Raw genomic sequence first — 13,217 nt, forward strand, 5'->3', positions numbered from 1 at the left:
CCCGGCCCAGCCTGGGTCTCGGTTCAGGTAAAGGGAGTTGCAGGTTTAACGGAGGCTTGTCTAGCGAGCTCCGGGGCTATAACAGCAAAAAGCGCAGGGCTGAAACGTAACAGCGTCCGCAATCCTTGTGAGGAGGCTAAAGCTGCCCTCAGGACTCCGCCTGGCTTGTAGCGGGGCAGAGGCAGGCGTTACACAAGAGCAGGCTGTGCCTCGAAGGAGCACCATCGCTGCGTCCTCAGCGCGCCAGCTTCAGAAGGAAAAAAGTGACTTGCTCTGGTTTTGGGGGGCCACGGTCCTCTCTGCTCTGAGTGAGATCCGCTGCGGGCAGGATTTAAGATAAACTCTCCCTGCCTTTTGGTAATCTCCACAGTGAATAGCCCCAAGTTGCTAGCTCCGTGCAGGCTTCACAATTTACTCATGTGGTCTTTTTATCTGTAACAGGTTCTACTAAAGCCCTTACACATTTTGTCTGGAAGTTGGATTGTGAGTCCAATACCGACTTGGCTGATGTTTGTCTAAATCACATATCTCGAAATGCAATCACAAAAGGGAGACTCGGACAAAGGCCTTGGAGGGGAGGTTGCTGTGCAAGAGGTGTCAGGAGAGCCTGTGAATGACACCAGAAACGAAGCTACCCGAACAGAAAATGAAGGCATTTCTGTCAACGCAGGTGAGCCCTTCCAGCTGGCTTGCTAGGATGAATTTAGGGAACTTTAGTGAACATAAAGCCTAGAAATCAAGTCTGTCGTTACTCATCTGGATGCAATATGAGTTTATTCTTTCTCCCACTGAAGTCACTGAAAATCTTGCCATAACTGAGGCTTACTCAATTGCTATCTTATTGTGCTTTTTTTTTTTTCCCTTTTTCTTTAATTTTCTTCTACCTGGAGAGATACCTTTTCCTGTGTTGTACTCATACAGCTAGCCTGACCTCTAACTGTTTGAATTACAATCATATTTAAATGAGCTGGTACAATTATCTTGTTTGCATTGTCTCTTTTTAAGTGTCTGGAATACAAGTGCAACTAGAAGGTGCAGAGCAGGAATCTGAAGAGAAGAGCGTTGAAAATGCAATTAATCAAAGGCAGTCTAAAGACAGCTTGAATGAGTATAGCACTGGAGACACCGTCCAAAGAGTGCAAAAGGGTAAATTTGTAGAAGAGCTAGGCTAACAAACAGTGCTTGAGATGACTCAGATATACCATTACTGTAGTCTCTTTATGTGCAAAGTTAGCAGTCTTGTTAAACTCAGATTATTGTTAACTAAATGTAATATACAGTAGATGTCTAAGACCGTAAGAATATTGGTGCCAGTACTTTATATTGTCACTGTACATTATAATAATCTTAAGACTAGTGGGTACTACCTGACTTCCAGATCTAAACAAACAAACAAAAAAAGCAAATTTCAACAATTTATTTTGCTACTACTTATTTTACTACTTTGCCGTCTAAAAAAGTTTCCTTTCATTAAAAGGTCAGCAAAAATCTTGGTTAGCACACTTCTTTTCCTGACATTCATATTCAAGTGCTCATCAATATTTCTCTAAAGTAATTTGCAACATGACACTTTCCCCCCACTCATGCTGTTAAACTGCAACTTGTTTTCTTGCAAAGATGTTAAAACTCAAGAGAAAGCCATCAACTGTATGTCCAGAGCAGATCAACAGAATGAACAAAAATCAGATGGTGATCACAAATCAGTAACCAGCTCATTCAGTCAAAGGACAGAAGAAAAGAGGGGCTGTGTAAGGTAATACATTGTTTGTGGATGTTTTTTATTTAAATCTTGGCATCATTGAAGTCAATGGGAGTTTTGCTATTGTACAAATTAATTCAGCAGAGCAATTTTGAAGATGAATTTGAGATTAATCGATAAATCAGAAATTGATGATATTTGCAGCATCTGTACGGCTTTTTTATGGCTGCAGTAGCAAACTACATTCTAACTACATGACGTAGTCTATTTCATGGATCTGGAGAAAATTGTGCAAACTCTTGTGGGAGTCATTTGTCAGTAGATTTGACCATTTCTAAGCATCAATTCAGACAATGCATCGTATTAATTCATCACAATGTAAGTATTGCAGTTGTCAAGATAATTTTTAGCAGAGGAAATCCGGAGGTACCTCAGATGGTTGACAATAAGATACAACTCCTTTGTAAGCTCTGGCTCTAATTTTGGTGCAGCCTAAACCAGCATACGCTGCGATGGCTGTTCATTAGTAATTGTGAAATAGGATTATTCTCGTGTTATCTCTGATTAAGAACATTGCAAGCAAATAATAAAATTAAAAACCATATTTGGTACTATTTAATAACATTGTTGAAAGTCTGGTCACGTGGGCTAGTTATGGAGTGATATATAAGGAACAACGAAGATTTACCCTCTGTTCCTGTACCTGCATACATGCTGAAACTTCACAAAGTTTATGTTGCTGCTAACTTTAATATAGCTGTTCTATTAGAGACAGTTACAGTCCTTTAAAGTCAAGGGAAAGACTCTCACTGAGTTATCGGAGGTAGATTGGACTGTACTTACATAGAAAACGTCATTATCCTGGGCTAATCAGCCTGACACACTTCAGAATTAAGTTGTTATGAGGAATGATGGCAGAGAGCAACAACTGCCCAGAAGATAAGTAAGTGTTTTCAAGGAGTACGTTTTATGATCCTATAAGTTGCCTGAGGATGCTAATAATTTGATTAAATGCTACTACAAATAGCACAATGAAAAACAGCGGGATATACTGCAAGTAGCTAGCATACAATAATGCACCTGGGCTGACGATACAAGCAAACAGTATATATTTAAAGGTTTTGCTTGAAGTTCAGAGATTTATGTCAGGCACGTTTGGCTTACAGGGCAGTCACAGGCTGACAATCGTATTTTATATTGCCCCAGGAACTCAGTTGACTAGTTGACTGTATTACAGTTCTGTTCTTCAGCAATATTGAGATTTTTCATGTACTAAGTAAATAAATCTAAAAGCAAATTCATTATGAAAGGTTTAACTTCACTGCCTTTACTCAATTTTTTTTGTTATTTTGAAAATATCTTCCTGCCAAGAAAATCTTACTGTTACAAGCTTTAGTCCTATGAATACTTATGACCACAAATGCAAAGTTCAATTTGTTAATATGGAATTTAGAAGTAGAAAATAATTTTGGACCAGTTAACATTGTACTTCTGCAATATTTCTTTAAGTGAGGAATATCTACTAGAAGTTTTATTTTGGAATTTTGTTTTACAGAATCTAATCTTTCTAAACAGGAAGATATAGGTATTTTCTGCTTTGGAATGGTTTTGCTAGGTGTTTTCCTAATGGGTTCCCAAGTTTCTTTCTATAATGTTACTAAATTTTACGTAGCCCTGGGCACCTTGCCTCCAAAAACAGTGTCCTGTCATTCTTTGCAAAGTCCCTGCTCGGGGACTACCAACTCGATGAAAATGTCGATCCAGTGCTGCCTAGCACAGGGTCCCAGATAACGGCGTAACTCACCCCATCAGCTGCTCTTCACCGCGATCCATTTCTGGTTTAACAGTTTTCAGGCCGCCCGTGTACTTAACTGCTTTGGGGGTTTGCTGTTCTGCTGACTGTGTGCAGCTTTGGCCTCGTTTGGCCGCTGTTGGCTGCCAGCCCAAGTGCTTTGCCCCTGCAGCCTCTGCTGTTTCACACTGTGGCTTTCTGCCCCATGCCTCTTGCTGAGTCCTCTGCCCCTGCACTGTTCAGCTGTGGCCCACAGCTTCCCTGAGTAGCCTTTTCTTGCTTCTCGCTTGTGTGAATCCCAAAAGGGGTGGAGCTGAACATTAAGCAATTACAACTGAACAGGTATTATTCATTTTCTTACTGTGGCATTCCTAGCCAGTCACAGCTGTATATTAAAACTGCCTTGAGTGCTATTTCAGAGTCGGCGTTTCATTAAAATGTTAGGTTGGTAACCATTGATTTTTCTAGTCTGAGAAAAATGTTGCATATTGCCTATGCTACCAAAGATCCTGCACCAAAGCAGCAAGGAATGGAGGAAGGAATTGGAGAGGAAGGAACCAGATTCTAACATAGAATCATGCTGCTCTTTTCCAAGAAGATGGACTCTCTAATTCCCTACCCACTTTCCTACGTACTCTCTGGTTTTTAGCGGAAGAGCCTAGTAACTCACTTCAAAGAGGTAGAAATGGAAAGCCACTTTAAAAAAACCTACTGCTTTTTTATTTTGAGTATAGTCTTGAAAGCTCTAGCCATTTCTCTTGCATAAAAACCTATTAACTGTGTTGCACTGAAATCTGTTAAAAACCCAAAGATTTCAGAATGTGCACTGAAATACATTTTTGTTTTGCTTCTGCTTTCCATTGTTATTTTAGAATGACAAAAAAGATTCTGCAAGACATCTGTAAACAGCAGAAATTATACTTGACCCCATACTTAAATGATACGCTTTACTTGCATTACAAAGGTAAGATGCGGACAAGACTGCTTAGATTTATCATTCTAAGTAGCATTTTAGCAGAAAATCTTTTTTATGACTGAAGTAAGGTATCTAATAATTCTTTTAAATTAGAAACATAATTTAATTTTTTATAATAATGAAATTGTGAAACAAAATGAGTCAATATGAAGGTAGAAAAGTGAACTGATGATTGTAGACCTAATTCACTTTGTGGAGTCATTCAAAGGATCAATAGGAATCAAGGGACACATTTTTTTTTTCCCCCCAAAACAGTAGCCTCTGAGAAATGTCTTAAAATACTGGTCCGGGTTGCATTCAGAGGAAAATATATGTACTTCTTAAATGTGTTTGTATAAAGAAGCTGTTTTCCGGCTTTGGGGACTTTTTTTACTGCCAGATAAAAATGGTCAGGAAGAAAACGAACAGTAAAGACTTGCTGCATGTTCTCAAATACTACTGAAAGAAAAAGAAATTGCTAGAACGAACATGCGTCATCCTCTTGTGATCTTTGAGCAGGTTTTTGCATGATACAGTTAGCTGGTTCAGATTAGCATAAGAATTGTTTTAAATAAATAGGACTTGCTAAATCTACCATCTACATTTGGCCTTGGTTTTGCTATTTTCTCAATATGTATTATTTGAGCATCTAAAGGGCTGCACGAGATCTAAACCAGGATAGGTACCAGTATGTTTTTGCCCGTTATGGGCCAGGTACCATACCATTAATTCAGTGGAAATATTGGCAGCAACTTGAGTACAAGTGTTCTCACAGGCTGTTTCAGCAGCACTGGTTTAATGAAATTTATTCTTCCAAAGACTTGTTTTCAGCTAATGCAGTTTCATTTTAAAATATCTTTTTCTGCAGGATTTGACCGCCTGGAGAACCTTGAAGAGTATACTGGATTGAAGTGTTTATGGCTGGAATGCAATGGCTTAACAAAAATCGAGAATTTGGAGGCTCTGACAGAGTTGCGTTGCCTCTACTTGCAACTCAATTTAATTAACAAAATTGAAAACCTTGAACCATTACAAAAGCTGGATTCCCTCAATATCAGTAACAACTACGTTAAGACCATTGAGAATCTCTGTAAGAACTGTTGGTGCAACATGTTTTAACTTACAACAAGGCCATATTCCTAAGCTTTGACTAAGCTAAGCTATTATTAGTGCCACTAGTTTCAAGGGTTTTTTTTATTCATGTTAGAATTTTGCACAATATCCCATACCAAAGTCCACAAGGCTTCTACTGAAGAGTCAAACTTATGTATTTTGCAATTTAAATAGATGAGAAAACAGAAAAGACATAGTAATTACTTTCATGTGCATACCTAGGACAATTAAGTAGTTTTTCCTCACTTCTTAATACCATCTAAGTACTTATCTGTGTTGCAGACAGGCTGGCAATCCAGTTTTCACCATTTACTTTACAGTTATGATGTGCTTTGGCAGTTGCAGACATAATTACCAAATCTTTTATGTCTGTTGAAGGATTTATTCCATCTTCAGCAGAAAATAAAAAAGAATTCCTCTACATTATCATTTGTGTACATTGGGACTAATTTGAAACACAAGCTCTTGCTTTAGTGTAACTGACTGGTTTGAAACCAATTAAAAACAACCACCATCCTAAAAACAAACAACTGTTTTTCCTGGGGTGAAGAAAGCAGCTTTGGAGGCCTAGCCAAAACGTGCATACAGCAGAACAACAAATTTAGAAAAAAGTTCCCCACAATTCAATAGAAACAATTATTTTAACAATGCAGTTTTCTACTTGCTCCAGAAAACCCTCTGTGAAGCGATGACTCTTACCTTTCCTTTCATTGTACCGTTCTTGTCTGACAGCTTGTCTGAAAGTCCTGCAGACTCTGCAGATCGCTCACAATAAGTTACAAACAGTGGAAGACATACAGCACTTGCAAGAATGCCCAAGTATTTCTGTTCTCGATCTTTCCCACAACAATCTAAGTGATCCAAGCATTATAACTATTCTGGAGACCATGCCTAATTTGGTAAGCTGAATATAGCTGAGGGTTTGTATCATGTATACGGGTGAATTCCATTAAATGGTTTTGTCGGGTAGTCCAGTGCACAATAGGTCATCGTCTAAAAGAAATGTTATTAAACATTACTTGGTTTTTGTGGATTACCTGTAACACCCAGGATGTTTTATTCACTTCTTTTTTTTTTAAATGATAGAGAAAGTGCATATCCAGACTGGGATTTTTTTGCTACTCAACATTAAAAATTGCTTCCCTTGTTTCTCTAGCATGTGCTGAATTTGATGGGAAACCAAGTGATAAAGAAAATTGCTAATTATAGAAAAACACTTATTGTTCGACTAAAACTACTAACGTTTCTGGATGACAGACCAGTTTTCCCAAAGGATAGGTAAGAAAGAGCCATCTTCTTTACACAGCAATAAAGCTCAAATGCTAATGATCACTCATCAATTTTTTGTCAATGTTGTCATGGAAGGAAAGGAAAAGTGACCGGTATAATTTATTAAGGGTGGGTGACTTTGAGTACAAGGGTATTATACTATGGAGTTCTACATTTAACATACCTAGAAAAAAACATGTCTTTTTTCACAAGAAAATTAATTCTCAAACAGAATTGTTTTACGCCAAGTCTGTAGACCAGAGGCAAATCCCGATTTCGACAGAAACTGAACAGGTGTCTGGAAAAGCAGAGCCAAGGTCAGCACTCCTGGCAGATCTCTGATTGTATAATCACCAGCATTTGGATATCTTTGTTTCTTTTGTTGCAGTTCCACGTACAAGATAAGATACACGTGCATCCCTGTTGCATAAGGGATTGTCACTACCGTATGCTTTTTTTCTCTTGCAGCTATATTATGCTGTTGCCAGCTATTTTAAATGTCTCTCTCATTATAAAGATGGGCTTTGATAGCTGTGTTACAGTGAGCTTTTGTGTTTTCATTAGAGCCTGTGCAGAAGCCTGGGCTGTTGGAGGGCTTGAAGCTGAGAAAGCAGAAAGGGAAAAATGGGAAACCAGAGAGAGAGGAAAAATCCAAGATAGCATTGATGCTTTAGCAGCAATCCGGCAAAAAGCAGAGGAAAAGAAAAGACAAAAGTATATGGAAGAAAGAGATGCAAGTGCAAAATGTGGAAATGGAGATGCCACAGACATCCTAGAAGGTTTGTGGTTACTATTTTGGAAGATGTCTGTGTCTGCTTCAATTTGAATGTTTAAAATAAATGAATAGTTCCTAAATGTTCAGAAGCAGGCTGATGCAATTTTTGGAATGTATTTATGACTCTTCTTTTCCCATCCTGAATACTTTATTAATCTTGGTGCATCTTAGGTTAACCACAAGGATTTTAAGCAATCATCACCTTTCTCACTGCTGATCAAACAAAAAAAAAAACAACAAATCACTTTCTGTCCCAGCATTTCAAGCTCTTGTGCTCTTCACCAGAGCAACCCAGTGCTAGTCAGGGCAATCATGGTTCCAGCAGGCATTCATGGGTGGAGGCAGGCAGTTGCACCCCAAGAGTGATATCTCCCCAAGAAGCAGAACAGGGCTGGCTCCAGGCACATGGGCTCCAGTAAGACCCAGTGATAACTGACTCACCAGTCCCCATCCAGGCACCTCTCCACTGCTGCGTTCGCTAACAGTAAGAGCTTCAGACTAGAGCCTACAGCAGTGGTAACACAGGCAGTAAGAGGAAGGTCTTTAATCGTTTGCTTCACTTACTGCCCTTTCTTATGCTACAAATTCTCCTGTCACATGATTCAAGGAGGCATCTGTTTACGACCAGTAATAGGTCCCAACCTAACCTTTCTAGCGAAGTACGCCTGTTTCAGGATAAACAGGACTGAAGCCAAATAAGGCGGCAGTACTACAGTGCAGAGGAGTGTTTTATCTATCTGTCTGATAGGTTTTTGGGTTTCACAGGCTCTGAAATCAAACATGGTTGACTAACCAGTAAAACTTTTCCTGCAAGCAGGTAGATTGCATAAAGGAGAGGATAACTTCAGCATTTGTCACTGATCCATCAAAATGCTCAAGCATATATTTAAATATGTAGGCGCTTGTGAGTCTTTTCAAACTTAACTATAGATACCAAACAGTTATTTACTATAGTGTTTTCTCTAGATGAGTTTTTTGCTGGGGAACTGTATTTGCTAGGGAGCTGAGATGGGAAAACCCACAACATTGCTGCAATCTTGGGAGGACTACTGATCCACAAATAGCTGCTCAAACAAAATAGGAGCTTTTGATGCATATTTTAGGCCAAACCGTTAAGACCATGTAGTAAAGTTTGGATATTTAGAATGAGTAATGGTAGATTAATTCAGCAGTTTTAATGAACTTGTTTCTTCTGTAGGAGCACCTGCAAATTCAGATGACAGTGATGGAAATTCTAGTACATCAGAGACTTCAAATATATCAGAAGACAAAGAAACTCAAGAGAAGACTGAGAAATTTAGAAATGAATGTTTTGATGCTTGTGATGAAATGATAGCACTTCTACCAAATAGGGGAGGTAACAAAGATTTCACATCTGGAAATACCCCTGCTAGAATTCAAGAGGATGCAGAAGAATCAAACTCTTACAAATGCTCAAACTTCAACAAGCAGACAGACGGTAATGTACACAGTGAAAAATCAAACCAAACTGAGGATGCAGAGATGATGAGCCAAACTCTTAGTGTAGCACCGCCTCTGCCGTGATTCAAACCAGCTGATTCACAGATAAGAAAATCCCACTAGATTTCCACATTGACTAGTTGAAAATCAAGTAATACTGGATAAAATATTCTTTAAATACAACAAACAAAAAAAAATTCTGAGGGCTCAACCTGCAGCTTCTGCTACATAAAGGTGGCATTCCACTTCTCATATGTGCCAGGTTTAGCGACAGGACAGGAGAGCTTACAGGCTTCCCTTGCTCCCACATAATCTGTGCGGTCTGCCTGCCAGCAGAAGCTGGATGTCACCCTAGAGGTGGTTTTGTGCCTTCACACATGGAAGAATGCTTTTGTAGCTTTGTGGAATACATTATTGCAAAATGCAAATATTAATTTATACAATATAAGGGAGACCAAGAATCTGATGGAAAGACAAAGAGCTGGATTCAGCTGTGAACTTTGCAATGGTAGTCAGGTCCCAGCAGTTTGGTTTTGCAGTGCTTGCTGTTGCAATACAGAAAGTTTTTTATTCAGTTAGTTCTCTGCAACTGACTATTGTGTATTCTTTAGATCTACAAAGAGAGAAGGCAGCTACTGAAAAGGCCGTGCTTCCTGAACTGGATGAACATGCTGAAGTTGAACAGGTCAAATTGGAGACAGCAGAGAAACTTTATCTTGATGTATGTACTGGATTCAGATTTTGGGAAGTTCGGATCTGGGTATTGTCTGCTCCCAAATTAATTCTTGTAACATCCTGGCTAGTAAAACTATATGACCAGGTTTCTAAGAAAGGTCTACTATTAGGAGAAGTAAAAAGAAAGAAAGAAAAAACCTGAAAAGTAAAGTTGTAGGGGTATTCATTCTCTCCAGTGTAGCATGTGTAAAGAATTTACCACCGCTTCCAAAGTTTATTTTGTCCTTTGGCCATAAATCACCTGAAGTTGACCTTCTATCTCTGTGATTTCTCTGGAAAAGTTAATGAGGGCTCTCATTTAAAAAACAGAAGTCACAACAAAAATAATCTAGTGGATACATGCATTCTCTTAGGCAAAACTCAAATGAAATGTACAGTTGAAAATGTGAACTATTGCAGAAAAAGCGTAAGGAAGAAATAGCCACCCACTCATTGTAAATGTTAGCTATCAGTATTACTTACTATAAATTAATTCTCAAAACACAACTTTTAGGTATATTTCCAAGAAAAGCAGAATGTGCATTATTCTGGTATGTAACAAGCGACTGACATTAGTAATATAGCCTTCTGTTATCTAAGATTTCATCTGATGATGCAAACATTTAAACATGTTTAACCACATTTAACCATGAGAAAGATGTGGATACCGCTGAAAAATACAATCTCACTTCAAAGGAGAACTATTCAATATGTCCTGATTATGACACTGCTGCTAAACTGACAGTGTCAGATTATGACATAACTAGCAATAACAAACTTCTGAGCTTATGAGTTCCCAGAGCACTTAATGGACTCTTTGATCCCTTGTACTGCCACTGTTAAGTAAATTCTTACTGGAGTGTTTTAGCAAAGTCTCTTAGATCTTTTCTGTGCTTTTAATTTCCCAGGGAAAAATTCCATCCTGTTATCGAAGGGCCCAACTCACTGTTTCAGTAGAGGGCTTGCTGCTGCATCCTCCTGTGTGGCTGTTTTTAATAATAGGTTTAACAAGGATAGTGGAGAGAACTGGCAGCAATTCCAAGTATATACAATATTATTTTTATAAGCAGGTCTTGCAGGGTCTGAAATAAAAGCTTTAAATAAATAACAATACCGTAGGTACCCACAATGCGAAGATCTCATAGATTCAGCATTTGTTTTTGCCTTGGTGCTATATGGCACCATAGCACGCTCCTTTGCACAAACTTTAACGGAGTATAAAAGGAACTCTTCAGCATAGGTGCACGGGGTTTCTTTTGACACATAAAAAGCGTGACTATTCTAATTCTACAGAAGAAAAAACGAACGCAAATCACCTACTAATACACATTTCAGTGGTCTATGCTACTTCATTCTCCAACTGATGTCTAGTGACGGAAAGAGCTTCTCGCGACAACCTCCGATACTTACGCTATTGCAGATTTTCCAAAGAGACTTAGCGCTGCCATAGCAGGGAATGGCTGCGAAGGTGCCAGTGGTGAGAAGTGCTGGAGCAGCACCGGCGTCTTTATTCACATCCTGGAGTCAGTGGATGGTCTCAGTAGTAATATAAGGGAGAAGACTGGAGGAGGATTTGTAATGCAGTGGTTATGACATCCCTCTGTCAAGCAGAAACAAGCCCATGTTGCTGCACATGCCTTGGCGGTGTTTGAACTACATTCTGTGTACCTAAACCAGGATAACTTTTAGTAAGCGATTTTGGTTTGATCTGCAAATGCACCCTGCTGATTGGAACAAGACTAACAGCTATTTCACTTCCCTATTGACATCAGATTCTACCCACCAACATTAGTCCCAAATCTTAATTTGTACATTTTTTATTATATACTTAGAAAACCATATGACTTCAGGACATGCTGCACTAGCTACAACCATATCAGGAAACAGAAAGTTCCTTTGTTAATTTTAATTCTGTAATAATCTTCACTATGCAAGACGGTACAGATTAGATGTTCTTGATGCTACCACGCCAAGCAGCTTGCTACAAAATCATTAAGCTCTAAAACCAAAAGGAGATGCTTTTACCAGTATTGAGCTACATTAAAGAATTGGCAGAAAGGTATTACTGTGATTTTGTATGCCCACCCTCTATTTTTGCTTTCATGTCAGCAAGTGGCAGTTGTCTTAGATAATATTTTCTAACGGAAAGCTGAAACGATTGGACCTGTCTGAGGAAAAACAGTTCTCAGCAAGTTTCCCGTTCTATATCCTTAATTATGAGGCATTCACAGTAAAACGTTGTTTTATTAGATGTATTTAGGTTAACAGAGTTTACTGATTCAGTTTCAGGTAGACTGCAGATCTTGATTTGGCTCTTACCCGTAAAGATGGGTTGCAGTTCAGGTTAAGTCTATTGAATAGACAAGAAACAGCTAAGAGACATAAACCACGTTTGCTTTTAAAATCCTGTTAATGCCTTGCTGTTTATCCTTTTATCTTCCTTCCCCCCCCATAATCATACAGTATAGTAGAAAATAGCATTCAGTCTGACATTAAGGTTATTGCCTTCCCAGCTGCTATTTCTGGAGAGGGATGAGTTTTCCTTTTCCCACATGTGCTTAACAGAGGAAACTGTCATCTGTGAGAGGATGACAGCGTTCCTGGCTGTGGCCTCTTACCCTGAAAAGCATTGCTTTGAAGAAGATTCCTCATGAGACAGAGATGTCATATTTTATCGGTTAGAGTAGCTTTTCCCACTGATTAATGATCTGGTGATTGTCTGCAGGAACTGCCTGATTTAGAAGATATAGATGTAAATGAATTTCCCCCAGAAGAGGAAATCTTTGTTCAAAAGGTAAGATTCTGACTGATTCCAGCGATGACGCTTCCCTAAACACATTTACAAATGTTTTGCAAAATGACGATAATCTAAGTTGTGAGATGCTGTTTTGGGAGATGCAATCAGTTATGCATTTATAAACTAAAAACAGATGTTTCAGCAGATCTTCTCTGTCTACTTGTGAATATTTTTTTAATTTGATTTTTTTATATTGTTGTGTTGCAAAAATAGGAGAATGAAAAGCTAAGATCAAGTAATGCAACAGTTAGATAAGATTAATTTCTTAGTAGCATGTAGTGTTTTAATGAAGATTACTCTTAAAATGTACTTTACCAGTACTAATATGCTGCAAAGGACTGAACAGATAGAACAAATCGCCTGCTACTGAATAAAATCAGGCTTTTCAACTGAAAACACAGAGAGATTGCAACTCCTCTGCTCCACTTGGGGCTAGGCAGATACAAGGCAGTTCATGCCCACATTAGCGTTATGCTGTGCTCAAACTGATCTTTTAGGCAAAAGCCTATAAACAGAAGAGAAAAAAAGGAAAAGAAAACAATGAAGATTAAGAGCACAGCTTTGATTCTAGTGCTGATATTGACTCATACTTGCCTTGTTGGAGACAGAGGCTGATACAGTACATGTTTTTACAAGTCCCTC

The 13,217-nt window shown here is 38.7% G+C and overlaps 1 protein-coding gene across 1 annotated transcript in view; it reads left to right on the forward strand.

Moving 5' to 3' along the window:
- Positions 1 to 1,640: 1,640 nt before the first annotated feature.
- DNAAF1 (dynein, axonemal, assembly factor 1) overlaps positions 1,641 to 13,217 on the forward strand; it is a 12,856-nt gene continuing 1,279 nt past the window's right edge. The window contains exons 1-9 of the mRNA XM_009320815.1: positions 1,641 to 1,753; positions 4,364 to 4,455; positions 5,315 to 5,536; positions 6,292 to 6,458; positions 6,716 to 6,837; positions 7,393 to 7,607; positions 8,802 to 9,062; positions 9,676 to 9,785; positions 12,504 to 12,572. Coding sequence (XP_009319090.1) covers positions 1,650 to 1,753; positions 4,364 to 4,455; positions 5,315 to 5,536; positions 6,292 to 6,458; positions 6,716 to 6,837; positions 7,393 to 7,607; positions 8,802 to 9,062; positions 9,676 to 9,785; positions 12,504 to 12,572 — 1,362 coding nt within the window. The 5' untranslated portion in view covers positions 1,641 to 1,649. The remainder of the gene's footprint in view (positions 1,754 to 4,363; positions 4,456 to 5,314; positions 5,537 to 6,291; positions 6,459 to 6,715; positions 6,838 to 7,392; positions 7,608 to 8,801; positions 9,063 to 9,675; positions 9,786 to 12,503; positions 12,573 to 13,217) is intronic.

This window comes from Pygoscelis adeliae, unplaced genomic scaffold (assembly GCF_000699105.1).
Source record: "Pygoscelis adeliae isolate BGI_AS28 unplaced genomic scaffold, ASM69910v1 Scaffold63, whole genome shotgun sequence".
In the NCBI taxonomy this organism is placed as follows: Eukaryota; Metazoa; Chordata; class Aves; order Sphenisciformes; family Spheniscidae; genus Pygoscelis; species Pygoscelis adeliae.